This window comes from Symphodus melops, assembly GCF_947650265.1.
Source record: "Symphodus melops genome assembly, chromosome: 1".
In the NCBI taxonomy this organism is placed as follows: Eukaryota; Metazoa; Chordata; class Actinopteri; order Labriformes; family Labridae; genus Symphodus; species Symphodus melops.
Window position 1 is genome coordinate 35,354,028 of NC_136691.1, and position 24,447 is coordinate 35,378,474.

Consider the following 24,447-nt stretch of genomic DNA (forward strand, 5'->3'; position numbering starts at 1 on the left):
GCCAAAAAGTAATTTTGATTCCATTAGCTAGAATATGAGGGTTGATTTTTTTCCCTCCCTTTGTTGTAATAAATACAGCTGTACCTCCACAGATAGTCTGTATTTTCCATGTATAAAAGTAATTATTTAAATGAGATATTTGCTTTTATGTCTTATATCATAAACACATCTGTTGGTTTTTATTCCAGTGTTGCTCATTAAAACTTTTGGGAACTTTTTAAAAAGTTATTTTCTTGCTCTTTGTCCAGATCTCTGCGCTCTCCAAACACAACAGTAATTACCGTCAGTTCTCCTGCAGATAAATAAACCTGGGTTTTCTCTCCTCTCTCCCTCACCGCACATGAATATATGTACAAACAGGATCCATTCCTCTGGGTCCTGGGTATTAGCATCAGTTTGGCTTTACAATGGAAATGCTGCCTTTTGCAACACTTCAATCAGACACTGTTGAAAGCAAAGCCACAAACCCCTGCACTCCCCTTACTCCAACCCCCGAGCTCGGCCCGCAGCTGTCTGAATAATGAAGTCACCTCTTCCTCTTGGCTGCAGCCCAGGCGTCAAAACAGTATCACAATGAGAATGAATGAAGGTCCCCTGTTTGTGAGACAGATGTGGTGTCCTTGTCTTTCCAACCTGCCTCTAGCTCCCTGTCACACACATCTCACCACCCCCACCCACCCCACCAACCCATCATTCACTGTCACTGTGTCATCCAATCTGAGGGAAAATGACACCAGTGATGCAAACTAACCTTTCCCTTCACCTGCTGTGCCATGCTCAGGGACTATTGTCTGCTGCTAATGCGTGCCGCTCTTACACACACGTGCACAGCGACATTATACATGTGATACGCACAAACCTTTAAGCCTTAATCTATAACCCTAACTTCAAATGATAACTCACCCCAAATGCGCTCTTTGGGTATGAAACTGCCACTCATGCTTTGCTTCTATACACAGAACGGAGGCATGGATTTAGAGACTTATTGGGACTGTCGTGTATCCAAGACGATCCCAGCCTCTAGGCTCTGCAAACACATGAAGTGCTGAATATAAATCCACAAAGGCTGAGTTTATTTTACTTCAGCACTTCTACTTATGATGAAAAACACATCAAACAAAATAAATAGAAACAAAAATATAGTAAGATTCTTATTTTTGACATTGATGTTCAACGCTTAAGCTGATGAGAATCTACCATGCACAAAAGGTTTCAGGAACTCCATATACTGTATCTAATTGTCCTGTCAAGAGATGCACAGTATTCATTGGAATGAACCATAAATTGCAGTTTAACTTTTAGGTATCCTCAACCTGAATCAGTTGCAGGAAGACTTACAACTGAAGGAGCTGGAGCGCTTAAATGTTTTTTCAACCTTAAATGAAAGACATTGGAGCAATATAGGATTCTGATGTTTTTGGCACAACTGCTTGAACTACTGACTCCTGATTTGACTCATAGATGGTTCATTTTTAATGCAAAATTTAGTCTTCAATAAATTTTTTTCTCTCTGTCTGTAACGTTGTGTTTTTGCTGCTGACTGTCTTGGACAGGTCTCCCTTAAAAGAGAGTGCTAAGACTCAACAATATAATATATATATATATATATATATTTTTTAAACTCTATTTGTCTATTTGTCCCCGTGGGGCAATTGCGCACCAAGCGTTCGGCCACAGGAGCAGTTGAAAGACGATGACTCTACCCACTGAGCCACAGCCGCCCAATCATAACAATCTAAAAGTTAATGACCAACTCAGAACACTACACAGTCGATTTATTCTCCAACAGCTAGTCTCCACTCTCAAAACATGTTAACTGGCTCAGTCACACATGACTTGATGGTGGTTTTTGAATTCCTGTCCTTGTATAAACTCTCACATTGAAAAGCATTTGTTTCTTGTGTGTAAACATAAAAACAAGGAATTCATCCTTCTTGAGTGAATCTTATTTGCTGTCACGATGGGTTAACTATGCAGTGAGTTGATGGGATGATATAAGAGATGATATAAAGCTTTACATTGCTAGTGCAGTGACCTTTCAGAACATGCTCATGTTAAATGTGATTGGTGAGAACGTGGCTCAACGCAGTCAACTGGTTAACATTAAGAAACAACTAAGCAAGTCTTGATTACACAAGAAGACATGGCATGCCTAGTAGCCTACAGAGTAACGTTAACTGACTGGTTAACTAAGTTGCACAACATTGGCTATGAGTGATTTCATGCAAATGACAGTAAGGCTACGTGTAATGGTGGAATGGAAATAGGGAGTGTGTTTAGTACTCAAGATTTATTTAGCAAAAGGAAACAGTAAACATATGCTGCAATGTTGAGTGTGTCTTGTCCAGTCCACTGGGCGACTGATGTAACATTGCCATTGTTGAGTCTCGTTCTACACTTCTGCTCGTCTCTTGTTTTTGTGAGGTTTTGATTCCATGATATTGAGCCAGAGCAAAGCTACTTAAAATGTTTTAGCAACAACGTGAGCTCATCTAAACTTCATAATCAGCACTGCACTTTATTGGGTCAACAGCAACACACTCAACAAGTCTGGAGCTAAATGGTTGTAAAGAAACTCGACAAACAAACACATATAGAGAGATACACACAAAATGAACTTACTGAGTAAAGCTATTTTTACTCCATACTCACATCTGTGGAGTCAGTTGTTGAGTGTGACTGTTTGTGAGGGATCAGTTTGAGCCAAACATGCTATAGGGCCAATTTTATTTTACTTGGTTCAGTTCTTGTTATTGGTCATCAAAACGAGTTCTGCCACACCTTGAAAGTCTTGAAAAGCATCTTCACTGCAGAAAGAGCCATTTTTAAACTCTGTTTTCTTATCATGATTTACAGAAGCTTTGACTTACACAGCATGATCTCAGCCATCTGCACTCCTCCTTCAGGAAGGTAAATATCAAGGAAACCCATATTGGTAGCATAATAATTTCCTGGTTCAGGTTTGTTCTTGACATTGGGGTTATGAGTCATTGCTCTGGTGGTGTGTGTTTGTAAACCTAGTCAGAGACTCGAGTAAGATATTACCTTGTAGGGGGTGAAGCGTTCTTGCTTTAGAGGACACATAGATGATTCATTGCATACGCGAAATGATTAGAGGCAAGGGAGCATGACATGGTAGCAAGCGCAGGCAATCTCTCAGAGTAAACCAGCTGGAAGCCAAATTAAAAGGAGCCTTTGGAACATGCAGGTTGAAAAGCATGAATTACCAGAAAAGGAAGGACTTTTTTCATTTCCTATTGTATCCTAAAAAGCTCTGTATATCCGAATTTTAGGATAGTGGAGGGAAAATAGATTGGACATACAAGGATGCCATGTGTGAAAGCAGGAAATGTGTTCAATGCTGTCAGGTTAGACAGCACTTTCTGAGCTGATATTCTGCTGGATGATGTGTGTTTTGAAGGGAAATCAAAGTCGGTAAGAGTCATCTCTCTGACTGGCTTTTCTTAGGTTTCATTTATCGACAGCTATAGTGCAGTTTCTCCTTATTTGTCGCCTCCATCTCTTCTTGTCGTTTTTCACCAAAAGACCAAGGGCTGACAACGCCAGTGCACATTTAAACATTTTATCAGAAATGATTCTCAATTAGTAGGCTACCAGTAATGCAAGTGGTGTGCAACAAACAGCGGTGGGAAAATGGTCTTCTCGTATCAGCCACAGACGGCCTTCGTCACCACTAGTTCTTTGCTGTCTGCTTGATGTGTCAGGGCCAAGAAATGGCATTTGGTTATATTACTGAGGTTAGTAAGCTTGTTGGCTCAACATTTAGAAAAAAACATGTTGTTGTTGTTTCATACTTAATGTACTCCTACGAATAGTTTATATGTCACCTGTTAGCTTGAAACACAACATTCTCCAAACACTGAATCTAAATTCAGAGATTGTGAGGCTGGGAGAGTGCAGAAGTTGCCAATGTTGTCATTAAACTTAAAATAATGGCTGTCAGTAAAAGTAGTACGTTACATAAAAAGAGAAGGCTGTGGGCGTCTTTCAAACAACTTTCATATTGAAGTAAAAAAAAAAAAAGGAAGGTGTCAAAAGAAACTTGCCTTTCTTCCTAAACTGACATACTTTTGGCTTGACATAAGAAAAACTGAGCAAAGTAAAGAAGTCTGATTCTAGTTCGAAGAGGTGGAGAGATTTCAGGTTCATTCTGCAGACCTCTTAGTGGGCGGGTTGGAACAGTCACTGCACCCAGGGCCAGGAACCTGAAGGAGGAATGAGGTGGTTGTATGTGCAAGCCAAACAAAAGACAGGCTATTGTACTGCTGCTGTTATCAAACGAGTATACAACAGTGCAAAAGGAGCTTTTAAGCAACACAGCCAAGTACACTCAGGGAGCAAAAGTTGACAATGAATTCTTTATAATCACATCAGAGATAATAAACACTTGAAAAAGAGAGAGGCGAAGAGGTGGCCCATCATAAAAATGATTTTATTATCCTAATGGTTATCAGTGGACGGATATCAATTTTTCACTTTTTACAATATATTACTATTAGACTGATTTATACATTGTTTTATATATTAATAATTCTCAAATAATTTTGTACATGCTTCTGGGACTGACATTCCCTGGTCAGATTAAGCAGAAAAATGTGATAAAAAGGCACATGATTGCTCGTGTCCACAGTGAGCAATACAGTCCAAAGAAACAAAGAACTGTAGGTTTGTGTGAGCGCAGGTGAAATGCCTCCCTGTCACAAGAGGGGCAGCCCTCTCTGATGTTTATTACAAGCCTATCCTGGGCTGCACAGTATGTCCAAAGCAGTTCAACAAATCACAGCCCAAAAGAATCATTCTGATGTTGCAATTGACAGCAATGATAACTTTTCATTTGCTCAGGATCACTTGGAGAAAGAAAAGCAAACACTCTCTCTCTCTCTCTCTCGCACACACTCTCCGTCATCTTCACAGATATGACAGTTTTACAGTAGAAACAAAAGAATTACAAGGATCTTGGACTGCCTTCAGGTGCTGCCTTCAGTTTTCTTCTCTCTCTGTTTTATACATGTAGCTGAACGTCAGAAATGATGGCCATTTCATACAGAGCAGCTTGCCTTAAAGTCTCAGTGAACACAGCTCAGTTGAACGCATGAATTGATCATATTCCTCTTTAAGACTCAGAGTTAGAAGGCTCTGTGGCCTGAGGGGGAGATCAGAGCCTCAGTCTGTGCTGTGAAATACCACACACTCGCACCGCCGCTCCACGCTCCTCTCTGAACGGTCCACAGTTTGAGAACCAACTGAGACTTGAATCTCTGCCCAAAACGTCTCAGGGGTTGTTCCCTGGCTTCAGTGCCTTGGATGCTTAATCCAGTTTCGTATCATCCACTTCTGACCTGAGCATCTCTGGACCACCAGGCGAAGGCCAAAGTTGGCATCTTTGGACATTTCTACCTCCAAGCATCGACCCGTGTCCCTGCTGATGATTGGACCATTCTGAAACAGAAACACAACATCATGAGCAAATGTGCAAAATAACCTGACAAGAAAACAAATGGGTGCAACATCAAAAGATTCTTGTTAGAATTTCTTTTTTTTTCCTTCATTGAATGTAGATCAGAAACAGATCAGATCTTGTTTTCTTTTTACCTGTGTGAAGTCCCAAAGCCTCTGGGAATTTCTTGAGACAGATTCACATTTTTTCAGTCTGGGAGTTCTTCCTCTGCCATCATCAACCAGACATTTAGTGTCTGGCAGGAAAGTGGTCGACCCCAGGGGTCCTAGCTGGAGGAGCCCCTCAGTAGAATAGCGGGCAAGCTGCAAAACAGAGACACACAATTCAAAATGTGTTATGCTAATTGATATACCATAAGTAACTGGCAGCAATAAAAGTATCAAATAATCAAGCACAAGAGCACTTTAACCCAGCGAGAGAACAAGCTGTAAAAGTGCTTTAAAGGGAAAACTGAACGTTGTTTTTTAGAGATCCTGTTTTGAGTCCCTACAAAGACAGGAAGCACCTTAAGGAACTCAAGGGTGACATACAGTACATCTAATGTGTTCTCAAAGCTTTCTGTCATTTCTTCAGTCTTTTTTGTTAATACCGTAAAAATGACGGTCTGATGTTTTAATAATACACAACACAAGTGTTCACATTCAAAGTAATAGTAGTAAGTAGTAGTTTTTTTTAAGATATCATACTTTTAAAGGAAACAGATTTAATAGTAGAACAACGACCCCTATATGTGACAAAAGGACGATGACAGCTGCTGTATTTGGGTCTTTTTTTTTTTTTTTTTTACATGTTTAGCTCAGGTTTTTTTTTAAATCTAATGTGAATAAATTAAGTCACTGTTAGTTGGATTTGTGTAAATGAATATATTGATTTTATATTTTTTAATTTCATCAACATCTGTATTTTTTTTAATAAATGAGCAGTAAGATTCGTCAGCTTTACCCAAGGTTAGCTTTTGTGCTACAGTGTTCTAGCAGAAAAATAAAAAGCGTTTCTAGCAGAAAAATAAAAAGCTTAAAGAACATTTTTTTGACTATTAGTGGGCCATACACACTGATATAAGGCTGTTTTTTCTTATCATTGTCATGTATTTAGGATATGTTCAATTTGCACAGAAAGCACAGTGAACCGCTCATTAACGCTACAACATTCCCCCAAACCAAAACTTGATCCCTCACTGTTTAATCCCACACATGAAAGGCTCTGTCAGATAAGTATCTATTACGCAAGGATACAGTGGAGATAGCTTTTATTATTTATGGGAGAGAACCTCTCTGAAAAATGAGATGCCAAAGGTAGGGGGTGTTTAGTATGACAGCTTTGCTTGAGGGGTGGATACATCACATTCATGACTGTCCTGAATCACACACACACACACACACACACACACACACACACACACACACACACACACACACACACACACACACACACACACACACACACACACACACACACACACACACACACACACACACACACACACACACACACACACACACACACACACACACACACACACACACACACACACAGCGTTGGAGACAAATGTATTGATGCAAAAATTGGCCTTTTTGTCTGATCTTTAAAAACATTTTTATAAATTCTCTGGGGAAGTATAATTCTCTTTTTAAATGGTCAGAAAATCTATAATAACAGATGGCATGGATGATTTGAAATACATGAAACTTATAGACAGCATTAAATAATGCAAGTACTAAATGCAAGTAAACTGTAAAAAAAGAAAAGAAAAAAGAAACGTGTGAAGATTGATTACAATTTAAGATGATTTTGTTTAATTTCTAAGATTATGCAGTGTCTGTTTTGAAAGCATGGACACAACTCTCCATACTGATGGAGGATTTTTGAGCATGATTGAGTAAGCAGGAGGTTCTGTGAGTGTTTCTCCTTGTTAAGAGGGAAAGCAGGTGATTTTTAATACAATGTTCCGCTCTAAAGAGACACTCAGAACAAATGGAAAAATAATGAGGCATCATCTGTCGGGTCAGGTAAGGTTCAGCTAGTTGGGAAGTTCAGAAGGACAATAATTTTTTAAGATTGTCAGACGCTACATAGTGTATATTTCTAACTTTATTCAAGACAAATCATGCTCCTAAATTCTCCATCTTCTCCATCTTCTCAAGGTGGCTGCCTAAAGGTTGTTTTTACAAGAAGCCTGATACCAATTAGAAATGTTTGTGTTGTTGTTTTGAGTCTTTTCAGGGTTATAATTCACTAAGCAGATTTATCCATGGGGTAAACTATGACTGGGCACAAGAAAGCCTCTACATAATCTCCTGTAATACCTGTTTACAGCTCAGACTGGCAGCCCTTTATACACTAATATATCTAAAATGGGACCATAACAAATAATTAACGAACGGAAATGAATCTGCCAAGCCAATTAACCTGTGCCTCATGAAGCAACATGAGACGCGCCATTGCTTTCCTGGCGTCGTCAAAGTTTTGCAGACATGGTTTAGAGGTCAAGCTAATCACAAGTTTCATAAATGGCTCAATAATGGTGCAATGTAGTAACAATGTTATTGTGAGATTGAGCGTTTTTATATTGTGTCTAATTGTCATGTCCCTCTCTGTACTTTGCTCTACCAGGAAGCGGAGTTAATTTATGCTGCAGATTATGGGAAACCTTTTAAGATCGTAATGTCTGAGCTCTGTGGGTACCGTCAGCACCCTTTCCTTATGGGACTATAATCTAACAAAAGATCACAAGAAAGCACCAAGAAGGAGACTTGAGAGGCCACTTAGAGGCATATGGAGTGCAGAGAATGCATGTTTGTTATACTGTGTGTTTTATATGATCTCTGTTTCTGTAATTTATTTAATTCTCTTGTAACTGCAGTGCAATCCAAATTTCCCTTTGAGAAAACAAAGTGCATCCTATATTTTCTTATTCTAGTTATTTTGAGAAAGCAGCAATTAAAAGGTAAGGTAAAACAAAAATACTTGCACTAAGAAGATTTAAGAATCAACACTTAATTTCGTCAACATCAAGAGTACGCAAATTTGCGGCAATGATACTTTTTCTGATCAAACACTTAGATTGAACACTATATTAATGTCTAAAGCTGGAATTAGGGCCTAACTCATCTTTTTGCATTCACAGCGCCCACAACCTGAAGATCAGAGAGATTTTCACCAGTTTACTTGTTGTTCTTAGACTGTCTAACACACTTCTGCCTTCTTGGTAGCCATGTTTTACTCTGTTTGAGATTGCTCTGTATGCTTAATTCTTGCTTTTACTTGCTATATGGCAAATGAGGGAGAAGTGATATCGACAAGAGAGGAATTTGTTCCAGTTAAAGAATTTCAACTAAAAGCACTGGAAGCACAGCAAAAAAAAAAAAAAAACAGACGCTAGAGCGAATCTTGCACTCAGTATACTTCGCACTGATAACGCTGTAGTGTGCATTAATGTGTAAATTAATAGGGTGGATTTTATTATACCACTAGAGTGTAATAGAATGATACACTATTGTCCACTGTGTTTACTTTATTAAACAAAGCCATGAGCTTGTTATGATAAATAATTACATAAAATCATGTCACACAAAGTGAATTGATGATTGACTAAATGGAGCTGTTTCTGGAATGAGTAAATGGTACAAAGTTTTTCGATCCGTTACAAAACCATGATGATGAAATTCATCATATTCCTGAAAACACCAATCAGGTTACGCAATGGATTATGGAAACGGCACAACCAGATTTTAAGACAACTCTATAAAGTGAGAAAAGAAATGTGCGTACAATATCAATGACATTAAATTAATATTTCATCTGTTGCAAAATGTATAATTCCAAGATCAAACTAAACCCTTCCCAAAACATCAGTAAGGATTTGCTTAAAGTATGATCAGAAAAAAAACAAAAACAAAAAAAACGTTATTTGCTCATTTCCCAGGTGGGTATGTTGTTTATGATTTGTTTTATGGTTAAATATCTTCCTTTAATGAATTGAGATATCCTGAAAAGTGGTTTGTGAAATTGATCTGATATTATCTATCTTTGCAAATATGAAACCTTGAAGTTATTCACAGTTTTAACTGTTTTTGTGGGACAATAAAAGCAGCATCTTCACCCTATCATGGCAATGTCTGCATTAAAGGTTTTATTGATTCTTTACTCATCAATATAACATTGAAGGAAAGAGATGCAACATTTACTCAAACAGACTCCTGTGTCTATGTGAGTTTGAGCAATGATGCAGGCTTTAGAGATCCTCCACGGTGCTTTTCGCTTCATTACACTATCGGCTAAAATCTAGGTTTCCCCAGGTAGAGCCGGCAGGGAAAAGATTCATTTTTCAGAGGAAAAACACAGATTTATTCTGGCCAATATATTTTTCCATGAGTAAAAGAAGGAATGGTAAATTCATAATGCAAAAATCACAAATATGGTTTTGTAGTTCAAATGATACAAATGTGGTTGTTCCCTCACGATCAGGATTAAAGAGTCAGTGAAGCTTTACATTTCTGGACCCCACTGAGCGCTCACAGTGGAGAAGGAAAAAAGTAAAGAGTGTCGAGCTGGCGGCCTTTTTAATGTGACAAATAATGAATGTGCCACTCACCAGCAAGAGAAGCCATTATGACTGAGAGGTAGGATATACAAGGAGTGATGCATGAATAGCATTTGCATGCTTTGTTTCACAGCATGAAAAGAAAAGACACGATGCACAAAACAGGACAGCATCCCTTCCACCCACAGAGCCATTTGTTCTCGAGTAAATCAAGTAAATTGTTATTCGAGCACATTTTGTTATTATTAAAATATTTCAGTTTTTCTCCAAGGAAACTGACCACATAAAACTGAATGCACTCTCACCTGACAGTGTCCTGGTTTTCCAGGCTTTCCACCGAAGCAGCTCAAACTGAGCAGTTGGAGGAGTCTGTATTCTGTTCTATTCTTGATTCTAGGACTTCTTGTATTTTCATTGACTTCTATGGATAATACTTTTGGTATGGGGAAAGATATGAAAATAAGTTCTCTTCTGATCTTAAGATTTCCATTATTAAGGTTTTTTTTTTTCAAATACAAAAGCACATATTTGTATCTAAAAACTGAAACTCTGAATTCTTTATAATTGAAGAAGCCGATGGACAATAATGTAAGTAGGTTGTAAAACAAGTAAAATTGTATGAAAATGGAAAATATACTCATTAGCATGAATGAGCATTAGTGATCACTGCTGTAATTATCCGTATTTGACTGGTGTTTGTTTTTTGACTGATTGAAATGTTGCTAATTTAATTAAACTAGAGAAGGAAGGCCGCCTTGTAATGGCACTCAGTGATGTAAAAACAAAAATTCTATTATGTAATATCACAAAATGTTTTTTAAAAGAAGTGAAAGCCATCCCCGGCTGCACTGAGTATTCATCCTTATTAAAGGTATATAGGTTTTTAGAACATTTACACAGACATTAAGATTTCAAAAGGTGGGACCTCTGAGCTACTGGTAATAAAAACTTTCTTTTGAATCTAATTTAAATATTATCTATAAATATATTCAGATAAATTGGACTGAGGGGAGTAAAATTTCTTCTTTTGAAACCTGGCTCACATTGCAAGGTCGTCCTCATATTCCACACTCTGCCGGTTATTTTGATATAAATCAGTTGAATTTGCAGTGTGCAAATAACTGCACTAAATGTATTGCAGTAGGACTTTTAACAATACAACTTTCCCATTGAAGCAAAACTTTCTGTGCCTGTGCCTGGTGTTTACAGTACATCATGTTTACATGGGACGGGACAGCCTTGTGTATGAAACTGTTTTAGTCAAGGACGAGAGGAAAGAAGAATAACAGCCTACTCACTGCTTGTTTGGATGTCACGTAGTGTCTTTAGATTACGGTCATTCTGTGTCAATTTACTGTAATTATGGGGCCTTGTCAATGAACTGACTGACTGATTAACCAAAATGATAATTGATTGGTTGCCAGAGGACATTGGCTACAAAGCTGGGATCATTAACACATACATAGTTAGAGTTTAGTCTGACCTGGGAGGACATGCCATGGCAGGGGTACAGGATGGCTTTGTCATCGTCCTCAGAGCCCTGATCCAGGCAGTAGCCACTGGCTTTGCTGTTCCTCACCTGAAAACAAAAACACAAGGTAAATGGCAATTCACATTCTACATCAACAGAATATCGTAGATGTTGGACTGAATGTTCCTTGGCATGTTCAAATGAGATCCACCTGCTGCTATTTTGGGCTATTTGTTGACAGTCGTCCTAATGTTACTTGAGGGTTTGGAAAGTATGTGTGAAGTTGCAGATCTCTTTTGTGAAAGGGAACCAGAAGGATTGGCTCCAACTATCTGAGCATGACACTCCTCAGCCTTCAAGGGAGAATTTATTCCATGGTCCTACAAAAGAGGCTTCAGCCAAGCTCTTTACTGGAGAGGTCATATCCTCAGCACTAACCCTAACCCAAACAGGTTCCTGGTGGGGTAATGACATATTTCATTAATGACAGAGCTGGGCATCATGTGCTTAGTAATGGTATGAGAGGCCATGGGAGTGGATTACTGCACCAAGTGAGGTGGTGAACATTGACAGAAGGGGACCAAGCACTGACCCTTGAGGCACCCCCGTGGATAGGCCATGCAGTTTGGACACTTCTTAATTCAAAGATACTCTAGACCAGCAGAGTGCAGATACTGAGATACCAAGCTCAGAGAATATTTAGAAGAGGAGTTGGTGGTTTATTGTGTCACTCCCTTACAGGACATTGCTTAAAAGAAATCTTGAGATTTAAACATCATGGATGGTAGCTTAAAATACTGAAAACGGTTTGCATCAAACCAAAAAATATACCTTGTAAAGCTTTTATCAGTCAAACCCTGCATCTAAAAACATATCAATTTGTGTCCGCGTGTTTCATTGCTTTCTGTCCAGTAACTTGTTCACAAAGCAGTATTATTTCATCATGCTAGGTCTGATCCCTTTTCTGTCTCCTCTGCCTCCAGACCTCTAGACGGTGGTGTGCATTGAGCACGAGCTTCAGTTCTGTGTGATTTGAATGTGTACAGCTTCATTTCCAGGTTGTGACATATCTATCATGTGCTTTTGTCAGGGAAGGTTCCACTCGGCTGGTCTGGTCAGCCTGGCCTAGCACGTCGCTGATACTCGGTGACAGATGAGACTCACTTCTCCTGCGGCAGCTCTGTGGCAACACAAGGCTTGTCGACAGATCTGAAATAGTGCCACTTAAGCAGCTGCTGCTCCAAGGAATCCATTAGCTGGGTGCAAGAGCCAAAACAGGCAGCCGGTGAGACAAAGGGCGGAGTAAATTCTCACAGCTCTGATGAATCCAGAGTTTAATTTTGATGTATTCTGATATTGCATTTAAAGAGCATATTGATTTTCTTCTGTTTTCTGTTGTTAAAATTGAAATGACGAAAAAATGGCAAGTCTCTGCAGAGCTCCAAATTTTGCCTGAGTTGGGAATGTGTTCCTTTCTTCAACCTGTCATAATCCTGTTTTCTTCCCCCACTGTGCTCAGCTCACTGCCAAGCCCAGAACAATCAAGTCAGAATGGAAAACTAATAAGTGTTTAATTACAACTCATTCTGAGGAAATTACATCTAATCCTGTGTGGTGAAGCTGCTTTGCTGTGGGGAAAATGTACCTTTACCTGAGAAGGATGCAGAAAAGTCATATTTAGATTTTAGGTTTAATATCAGTTTGTGTTACTAAAGTACTTGGAAAGAATTTAGAATACACAAATGCAGATACTAGTTTTAGACATTAGTACAAATGAATTTACTGCTAACAAGTTCATTTCTTCTCATCACTTTCTGTATCACATGTGGAATACAAAGTAGCTGCCTCTGTGTATGCATTGTCTTCACCGTGGCTCCAGAATAGAAATTGGTTGTTGACAGAAAAATTTGCACGCAGAAATCATGCACTAATCTGGTTAGCAAGAGCATTCCTCACCTCCCCGTATGTGATGGTGTTGTTGTAGATCCGCATCTCTGGGTAGACATGTTCAAGGTACCAGCGAAAACTCCGACACTGCAGCCTCTTCCTTAAGGCCAAACGCTCGGAGACATCCCCAAAATCTACCCCTGGGTTCTGGCAACATTTAGTTCAAAACAAAGAAAGTTAAAAAAAAAAACCCTTTTAGCCAGCGGGCACTTTACTTAACAACCATGTGAGAGTACGGGTGCTGGAGAAATCAGAGACACAACAGTGTTGAGGTGGAGTGAGGGCGCATCAAGCATTTAGTGAAGAGATGGAAAGACGCTCCTGTCATGTGGGACCTTCATTGTTCTTTCATTAGACATGATCTGTGCTGAGCAAATTCTAATCAGCTGCTTAATTATGAGCCCTCACGGCTCTGTCTGCAGTATGAAGGTGGCTTCCCAGATTGATTAGGGGATAACTAATAGCTGCACTGTCTGGTACTGAGGTCTGATCCTGAGACACACGCACATACTATATCAGTATGTGCATATAGACGACACAGCTTAAATGTGCAAAAAAATGCAAATACAGAGAGATCCTGTGTAAGAATAGAATACTTGTCCTCTTGCATAAGAAGATGATGCAAAGTGCATAACCACACAGATGCAACATTATAATTCAAGCAGACAGTATTTCATGGCCATATTTTTCTTATCATTTTCCCCTCACTGTTGTCAACAGCCAGTCAACAGCCAGCTGCTGAACTGAATTCAAACATCTGTTAATAATAAATTGTACTCGTAAATGTGGATTTCTTTGCACCATAAAGTGACAAAAACAAATGCAGTTAATAACACTGCGATGCTGTTTAGCATTTGGACTCTGTTTTGCCATGTTGTGAGTCCTAAAGCTCCCCCACTAAAGTAATTGTTCTCTTAGTTGGAAGCCTCAGGAAAATAATCTGTGGTTTAGATGGGTGGTATATTTTTTTGGGGGGGGGGCTTAACGACAGTGTTAGGTGTTTGTACTGTACACAAAGAACTCTGCGCCACAGTACAGCTGGGGTAATAATGTGCCCATACCGCTGTGTTTGTAATTACACTGGAGTGGTGATGGGGTCTGATTGGCTAGTTTGTCAAAGTTGCCCCCCTCTTCCCCCCCGCACCATCCCCTCCATGCTGTGTAAGTGTTACATTTCCCCTGTTGGCACTGCCTACCTATTCTTACTGAGTTTTCATGTAATGGTAGTGTGTGCCAGATTTATAGAAGCCATGCAGGCATCAGTGGCAAATCAGACCTGTGTGTGACGGCTACACATGCAGTCATTATTTTGTTCTTACCACTAGTGACTGTGTGTGTGTGTGTGTGTGTGTGTGTGTGTGTGTGTGTGTGTGTTTGCACATGTATGTGTATGAGTGTTGGGCAGCATTCAAAGGTCTTTGCTGACGTCCTTCCCTGACAATCATTTCATTCTGCATGGCTGAAGAGGCAATTAGGATTGAATATTAAACTCTTTATTAATGAAAGGAGCTGTTTATTATTTTGGAGCCCATCTTGAAAGACCCCTGAAAGCAATTAAGCTAAAGTGATGTGTATGAAAACAGACTGATTAGATATGGAGCTCCTCTCTTGTCTGTTTGCAGTCAGACTCCTCTGCTTCTTCGCTCTGCCTTTGCTCTGCTGCCAGTGTGAAGGTCAACTGGGATGAAATCTGAATTTTGAATTTCTATTGACTTGTGTCTCAGGAGACCCGAGCTGCATGTCTGAATGAACAAGTAAGAGGGGAAAGAGAGGGGGCATTGGGGAGCTGAGGGATTCAGGGAGGGAAAGTGTTCCAAGACAGTGAAAAACTTACATTCATGGGAATGTTCCAGGCCATGTAGACGTGGGATTTGTATTCATCCATCCACACCTCAGCCGCCCGCAGGGCATTGCGCTTAGCGTAGTAATCTATGTCATTGTTGTAGGGCTTCTTGGTTCGCTCGATGTGGGCCACTCTGGCACACGGCAGGACTTCCATACTCCCTCCACACTGCCAGACCTAGACAGCAGAAGGAAAGAGAGTCCATGTTTCAATCATACATGGATTTACAAGTCTTCACAGAGCTCTTTCTAAATGATAATGGAAAGACAGCGTTTTCTCTATGCTTGAAAGACCTTACGCATCACGTCGCATCTTCCTGGTTAGCCCTTTCGCGAGAAACAAAAGCAACATCTTCACAGTATGTTGTCTAGAATACAAAGCTTTACTCTCATAAGGAACGTTCTCAGGTGGATTTTGATGCCAGATTGGCTGAATAAGTATGAGTGAAAATCAAAGGATGTTTCCTTAACATCAGTCACGCTCTAAGTCATGACCAGCAGGAAGCATAAACATTGATTTTGGTTTATTGCAACTTGGTTTTAATTGTTTGACGTTTTGAGGAAAGTAAGTGCTGAGAACACTGGGCTGTTATACAATTAAAGTTGTAAACAAGCAAAAGGTCTGACCACTCTTTGAAGCCGAACTACAAGTTGATGTAAACTAAGTCGGTGTGTTTGGACTTCGTTGCAAAGGGAAACTGCAAACCCAAAACACGTATAGAGCCCAGAAGGTCAGTGTTTACCCCAGAGCTGCTCTGTGAACTGTGAAGGATGCTTTAATGGTTCATGTGTCGTGGGACTCTGATTGCTTTACTGCTTGTGTATCTTGCAGCATCTGACTTCTTGAGAAAGAATGGAGAAAGAGTCCGGACGAAAATGTTCCAAACTCTCCCCCAACAGCCGAATACTAGCATCTATCTGCCTGTACGATTTGTTCAAGACACAGTTCGATAAAGTAGCCAGCTTTCATCGCTTCCATGAAAACTGCCTGTCCCTTATTAAGAGCTCATCTAAACAAAAAATAAACCACCTCAGAGAGTTGCATATGACAACCAGAGATCCTTTATACCATTAGAGTGGTGTGGAGAGTTTGATATAAAGCTAGGCAGTGAACACATGTCAACGGAAGAGCATCAATCAAAGCAGAGAGTATTGATAGATTATAGACTCAGAGATGTTGAGACACATGTAAAAAAAAAAAAAAGAAGAAGAATCCGGAAGTCTTTCTGAAGTGGCGTCTTTCTGTATGACAATGTACAATCTCTGCCATGCTGTGTGGGAAAGAGGCCCAGGAGTTACAACGTCAACACAAAGCCATAGCATATGGTAATGTCCTTTCAGCCATACAAACTGCTGAGCCTCCACCACCACCCACAGTCTCCTAATGATGATCGCCACAATGTGTAACAGATGCTCTGATCCATTAACTTCTCTGTGAACCCAGAACGACACCCCCTGCATGGTGTGAAAGGAGAAAAACGGCTACAACAGTCTTTTTTTAAAAATAAATTAAGTCCAGTGCAACGGGGACAATGTTTATTTAGAGCCGGTAAAATAAGCAAAGCTTCTTTGTCATGTCGGAGCAGTGACTCTGAAAAATAACAACCTCAGGTTTGAGCCACTTTATCTTCCTCCTCCTGTGCAGATTAACAATGAGACAAACACATCATCTAAGATACTTTGTTCAATCGTTTTAAAGTGTTGTACTTTCTTTGACTTGTTGTACATAAACGTCTTTGTAAATCAAATTCATCCAGACCTTTTTGAATAGCAGGATTTATTCAAGTTGTTTTTTAAGTTCTGCCAAACCAGGAACTAGTTGAAGTTCACACGGGAGTTTACCTTTTTAATCCAGATGGTTGAAGAATATGTAGAATGGTTTTGTTATTTTTGACCTATCTCATTAAAAGACCAACAGGGAAAACAGAACTCTTCATCCAAAGATTTACTGCAGATCTTCACAAAAAGGGCAAAGATAGAAAAATAAAAATACAAGTGAACAATGATTTTTGAGGACCGAGAAGTGTATGGATGAATGCTGGATGGATGAATAGTCATATTGCACCCTGGTGAGCACTTCTAACAGCACAGTGTTAAAGGGGGGGGTCATCGTTAGTAACTTGGATTCAAGTCAGCGATTGGACGAGATTCAAACTGGCAAACATGTCGGACGTTGATGTATAGCGGTAAGCTCATTCCAACCTTGTGTTGGCTTTACCCTCGGACACGTAGTATGCGGTGTAGCTTGCAGTGTAGGAACAAGCAGTTTTTATACATACTATGTGCTGTAGTGAGCGTCACTTCTGGCGGTGATTAACCAAGGAGGAAGCCCACCCACAGTGTGAATGTTGTGTTTACAAGCCGCAACATTAAAATGCTACGAACTCTACCTTTAAGTTTTATCAAAGTGAAGGCATAGTCAATTCAACACCAACATCTCTCTGTATTTATCAAAACAGACATGGATATATATATTTTTTTATTACAACAAAAGCTAATTCAAATCCCTGCTAGCTGCATCAAGGCAGGCAGGCAGGATGTTTGAATCAGAAACTCTTGACCTATGTATCTCTTCATTAAAATAAAGTACACGTTTCAGTCATACTTTTGTAAAGCCTGTGTTTAACTGAATGCTGATAAAGCATCATTTCCTGTTTGATTCTCTCTTATGTGAAAACACTTAATTGCCCTGGCTGTATCGGTGACAGAGTAGTTCTCTGGTGCTGACCCGAGTTTAAACACCTCTATTGACTCACTGACCCTTCATCTTCACTGCTGATGAGCCACAGTGACCCGGGCCTAAGAAATCCATTACCGCTTTAGAGTAGGCTTTGCCTGCATTGCTGCTGCCCATGACAATGCTTTTCCACAGTAGCCTTCATGGTTGGTGTGTTGGTGTGTCTTGAGTCCTTGCAGATTCCACCCATCACCTTTTGTACCACAGTAAGCTCTGCGTAATGCTGCCTTTCTTTGGTTCCTTGTGTATGGATGAGTTTGAGAGACCGTATGTGTTAAGTGCTTGTGTAGCACTCATGGATAATTGAAAATGTGTTTATATGTAATTGCAGTAAGCAATTTGCCCTGCACTAAAGCCAAATTGAAGATCAATAGTTTCCCAGCCTCCATTTTCAGAAGGTCAGACACCTCCGACCTAACTAGGCTTATGAAACTACAGGATTCATGTGTCGTTTGTTTTGAGGAAAAAACATAGTTTTTGTAATAAGTAATGATTATTTTCTCATGTATATTCATGCGATGGCTCAACAGCGGGAGGAAGAAGTGTTGAATTTAGTGTTGTCTTTAAAATGCTTTTATTTGGCAGGAGTTAACTGCACATCGTTACCACTTTACACCCAGAGAGCTGATAATATCCCTGTGAGGCTGCAATCATCCCAAGATGCATCATTTCTCTTAACACTAGTTCACAGCATCGTGTGATATAACTGTAACACCAAGAAACCCCTTAAATGTAATATCAGCGAGGCAAAATGTTATTATATAATGGCTGTGGTGGTATCTGTTGTTGCTGTAAAAAAATAAACTGAATGCATTTAGCTGCAGCGGCATCACATGCTAAGCTTTGTTGTTCACCTCTGGGACCAGTGCAGCGTCTCAGAGTCAGCGTATAAGCCAACTGTATGAGTTGAATCTTATGTGCTTTACTTCTTGTGCCAGTATCGCTTCGTAGAATTAGGGATCGTGGTGATTGTGTGTTTGTAAAATGTGTAAGCATGCGTGACTTTGACCAAACACTTTTTATTCTAAACTCAGAAGAAGTAGATGAACAGAAAGGTTTCTTTAGAAATCTCACATGTATACAGCAACTTACTGGATGTCATTAAGCAGCAAGAGTTTCAGATGTAGTGGTGCCTCGATGTGTCACAAGAATTTCACGGTAAAACGTGACTAAAAGTCATGGTAGATTAAAATTCAGTAGAACTTATCTGTACTGTACTTTTGAGATAACTCAACATTTTGTGTTTATTTCATCTCAACTAATATGTTTTCCACGAGCAAAGATGATTCAGTTAAAGTAAAAAAAAAAAAAAAAAAAGAGTCAAATTGATTTAAGTTTGATTCCAATTTGACTCTAAATATAAATAAAGACTTGAAGATTACATTTTACGAAGTAGATATATAAAGTCCATTTTTAAAGTCACTGAGCTCAGCCTTAGTGCACCACAGACCTCAACTTTGGCATTGCCACCAAAATAATCACATTTGAAGGCGTTATGATCCGGACGTTCAGGCAACTACTTGACTACTTGAAGTTTTTCCATGAAATGATGTTGTACATTCTTTGCATCAGAATCTCACTGAGCCCATACAGGGGTCTTGACATGAGTACGGCAGGTGTGTTTTTTATAATGCAGCAGTCTAAAATCGACTCGACCTCAGTCCTCAGGCATTTTTCTGTGAGCTTTTGGGCAGATGTTCTGAATTTTATCTGACCTGCACCTCTACGAGCAGGCATGCAACTCTCGTAAGACCCTACAGTGGGATAAAATGAAAAATATTTGTTCATAGTTCATTCCTATAGACGTCATGCCGGCTCCTCTTACACAACTTATATGATTGCATCAAATTCTCCACAGTTTTTTTTATAGTTTCTCCGTACATGTGTGGAGTGTAGCAAAGTAGAGAGACGTTAGAGAACATCTTGTTCCAATGTAACCTCTATTCTGTGACTTCAGAGACTGTCTGGTCAAATGAAAAGCTTATCAAAAACCAAAAGTTACATAACAAGCAGAGAGGAAGGAGAGGCTGGCAAAACACATTTCTTTCAAACAACTTGGTACAAGATATCTGCAGGAAATCAAATCTGCCTTTGACAATCATCAGTGCAGATTTGAACTTAGATGCGTGAAAGGTTGCCTGATTTGATGAGAGGGGGGTGAGGGGGTCTGGACAGCAGAATAGTTAATGCAGGGTTGGTATACCAAAGTCTTAAAAAGTGTATCTGAAGAACATTATGTTCTTCAGATACACTTTTTAAGACTTTGTTGAAATAATCTTCAGGTCCGGACAGAAATTAATAATTCATATGCTCTGAAAAAGAAACTAAGAAAATCCATTATTAACTTGTAAAAACTTCTATCATTGTCTGAACTCGAGTTTTACGAACCAATCATGCCTCCCTGTCTTCCTGCTCGTTCTCTACCCCATGCATGCACAATTCCACATGAGCATGAGCTGAAATCCATCTCAAGACCAATGGTGAGGGGCACAAATTTCAGGGGGAAGGGGGTGGCTGAAGATGGAGCACAGAGAGGATGTGCTAGTTTTCAAAAATCACCAACCCTGCCTTCAAGTAACAACCTAGTTGTACCGGACACAATCAAAAATCCCAATGTGCCTCAGGAGGCTTTATAAACTCTGCAGTTTGATCTTTGAACATTAAGGATTGGCTGTAACACACCATGTTGTTGAAAGATCAGAAATAGTTATGCAATTGTTGATTCTTTTTTTTGACCATTTAATCCATTTATCATTTAATCTTCATATCATATAATCATAACTGCTTTTGATAGCTTTTACATATACCATTAATCATGCAAGCATCTTTTATTAATACTCCCTTACCCGGGGATCTATGTCCATGAATGAACAGACGTCATCAGAATCAGTTTTTAAGTACATTTACATATAGAAGGAATTTGTCTTGGTGTACTGGTGCTCAAGAAAACACAAGGCTAAAATAACAGGTACTTAAATAAAACATTAGGTACATGTTTGTGACATTAAAAATTATACTTTATAGGGTAAATAAAGCTGGTGGGGGGTTTCTGCAGTTATGTAATGTGCCTTTATTTATTCCAATTTAATCTAAATAAAATCTAATCCCAAAGAAGATTGTGCCCAGCAACACACACTCAGGTCTGCATTCCTGTGAAGTCCATTTGGCCCTGATCCTTCATAAAATGGCAGTCTGCATTATTAAGAGGAAGCACTTAACACAGCACACTTTGATGTAGTGGTAATGTATTTGCTAATTTAATTTAATTGTCTCTGTACACGCAGTTAGTTAATTGTAGCCGGACCATTTGCGTGATAAGGTCCCAGGGCTACAGAAAACATCAGCCATGAGCTATTAACAGCAGGAAACAGATTTCCATCAGAGCCATTACACATTACAATCAATAAACTGGGAAAATGTAGCACACAGATGCTGATCGCTGCCACACGTTCAGACAGGCTTTGGAGGGACAGGACTACGACATTTACATGACAAAACAGAAAGACAATGATATTTATGAAAATTAAACGTGTGACCAGATCAAATTCAAGACCAAAAGACCAACACCAAAATGAAACAAAAGTTATTTGGAAACATTGATGTTACCCGTTACATTATTGACCTCATTCAGAAACTGACTTAAGGTTTGTGGCTTACTGTACTCGGAAAGTGATAGGTTGGGGTTCAAAGATGTGTTGATGCTTATAAAAAGTAAAATGAACAAAAAAAAAGCATGCGCAAACCATGTCAAAGCCTGTAAGAAGGCTTTTTTTTCACTTTATAGGCCTAATGGGACATAGATTTATAGGGGTGTGGTTTGAAGTAAGTGTGCACAAATGCAGATCGAAATGGAATATATCTCATCCCCATTACCATTTCAGTCACTTCTGTAACTACCACTTTGAAGCTATAAAAAAAGGTGTATGTATTTTATAAGTTAGCTTTTTCCTGCTCTCAAAAACAAGATAATTCTTCAAAAGTCAACCTTAGAAAGTGACAACAAAAAAGTGAGATACTGAAACACAAAAGCTTCAAGCAGCGTTTTAAAACACAGCTCAAAAAGTTGGTCTGAACTTCCCGCCTCTGACCAGGAACACGGGCAATCGTAGGTTACAATTCAGGTGGCTGACATCTGCAGTTAGCCAAATTTCAGGAGTGGCAATGTACCCTCAGGAGACCTCCTCCGAGACAGAGAGACAAACTGAGACATCAGTGACAGGTATGAAAAGAGCACAGTTATTACATGCTGTTTGAGCTTCCCACAAGCAAACAAACCTTTCTTGGGAGTTTACTCAATATAGAGCACATGGGAATAGCCCCTGATTTCATCACCACAGGTGAACCCTTTACTCACACTGTGAGGATGATAGTATAAATCAACCTGTTTCTTACTCAGAAGAAAAAAAAAAAAGAAAAAAAAGTGCGACGAAGAAGAACAAAGCAGGGAAGTAAGAACCCTAGAAAGAGAATTTGTAAGGCTGCTGAGGTAATACAGATTTTACATCATGCTATCTTGCCAGATAGCTGACGTATTTGACAGACATGGTGGGAAATTATCCAGCAGCAATGTATAGACGTCTCAGGTTTGAACAGATCAGAGCAGCAGTAGCGAGGTCAAATAGAGTTCTTCCCCATTTCCCCCCAGCTTTTCTTTGTACATGAGTCAAACACTGCTGCAAGAAATACATCACAATAGATGTGAAGATGTGCTGGGGTAAAATTCTGAACATAACAAAGAGCATTTCAATGTAGCTGAAGGAACAACTTATTCAGAGGGCGCATTGATCTTTTTAAAAGCTATATACACAGCAATCTGCTGCATACTGCAACAGAAATATACAAAACTGTGTTTTGATGTGTCTTTTTATTTTTATACTGTGACACTTTCACCTTGATAGATACATCTTCGTGTTCTTTCAGGGCACCCCATTGTGTAGAACTTTCTTCATAGTAAGATGAAGAAAATTCCATCACTCTGACATCTCCCCATTCGTGCATGTCCATAGGATCCTGTTTGTGCATGTGTACTGTACTGTATATATTGGCATAACACTGAACGTTAGCAATCAGCTACTTCAGCATATGGTAATGTTATCAAGAGGTGGCCAAATACTAGCATTGGCTGTTAACTGTAGCTAACAAGTTCCCAACCTATGTGTGAGCTATAGAGAGGCCAAATGCTTAAACTGGCGTTTAAATGTTGCTTTTAAATCAACACTAAAGGGAATTGGTGTTTTGCCTAATGTATGATTGATAGTTGTTTAAATCAGAGATATTGTGCCTGTGGCCCGCTGGTCAGATTGGCCCTCCAGCATGTGTCATGGGGCCCACTAAATGTTTTGGGGAGAATGAGGGGATATGTTTGAAGATTTTTTATAGAAGATTATGATTAATAAAAAAAAAAAAGTCATTTATATTTAAAAAAAAAAATTCAGTTATGTTTAGTTTGTAACTAGCAAAGTAAGGTATTCCTTTGATGCGATACATTTATCATAAGATGCATGAAGTAACATTTGAAATAAAATAAAGTTGCTGCACAAACTTGCTGCTGCATTGCCTTAGCTCAGCAAACATGCTGTCCACAAAGAGAAAGGTTGATGCTGAATGCAGGGCATTTCAAAAGAGATGAGAGAGATTCAAACAGACAGCTGAAGGAGGAAGTGAAGTCATTTATTGCCCTCTCCGATGCTGTTGATGAAAATGCTCATGTAGTTGAAGTCGTCCAAATAGGCATATTTATTTGCAGTAGCCTATGGATGTATCTTTAACTGTCATTGCAAGTATAGTTTGTGGAGCTTGTGTGAATGACCAACACTACCATGGGAAATAAGGTCTTTGCCAGCCTTGTCAGAGCCCTGCATAGACTGAAGGTGGACTGGAGCTGAGCAGTCAGTGTGGCAACTGATGGCTGGTTGATTGAAAGTTACAATGCAGACCTGCAATAATCTTGTAACAGAATACTATGACAGTGTTTGTGCTTTCCAAATGAAAATGAATGTAGAAGCCACAGCTATATATCAGCGTAGTCAACTTCCTGTCTAAAACCTGCAAATGAGGAGCACAAAAGTATGGACACGTACAAGTAGACATGTACACAAATGCCCACAATTAGACCCACACATCTGAATGATGAAATCAAAGTATCCACTGCCTTTCACCTGGCCTGGAAAACAACGTACATGCTGGATTTGGACTTTAGATCTACCTGTGTGCAGATGACACGACAGTGGTGGCTCTTATGATGAGCGATAGAAAAACAAATTACAGAGAGGAGGTGGACAAAAACAGAGCTGGTTGCTGATTTCTCAAAAGGAGATGATGACCGTGCCTCACTATCAATGGTACTGCTATTTAGTCAGCGGCATAAAGTTCCTTTGGGTGCACATTGCAGATGATTTAAACTGGTCCATCATCTCCACAGTTCTCTC

The 24,447-nt window shown here is 39.4% G+C and overlaps 1 protein-coding gene across 2 annotated transcripts in view; it reads right to left on the reverse strand.

Moving 5' to 3' along the window:
* Positions 1-4,362: 4,362 nt before the first annotated feature.
* galnt9 (polypeptide N-acetylgalactosaminyltransferase 9) overlaps positions 4,363-24,447 on the reverse strand; it is a 94,787-nt gene continuing 74,702 nt past the window's right edge. Inside the window, exons 7-11 of one of the 2 annotated variants that reach the window (XM_079348002.1) lie at positions 15,275-15,460; positions 13,450-13,587; positions 11,506-11,601; positions 5,614-5,781; positions 4,363-5,460 (exon numbers count right to left, since the gene is read on the reverse strand). In XM_079348002.1, the coding sequence (XP_079204128.1) occupies positions 5,314-5,460; positions 5,614-5,781; positions 11,506-11,601; positions 13,450-13,587; positions 15,275-15,460 (735 nt within the window). In that variant the 3' untranslated portion in view covers positions 4,363-5,313. The remainder of the gene's footprint in view (positions 5,461-5,613; positions 5,782-11,505; positions 11,602-13,449; positions 13,588-15,274; positions 15,461-24,447) is intronic. The other variant, XM_079348003.1, reaches the window with a different exon arrangement.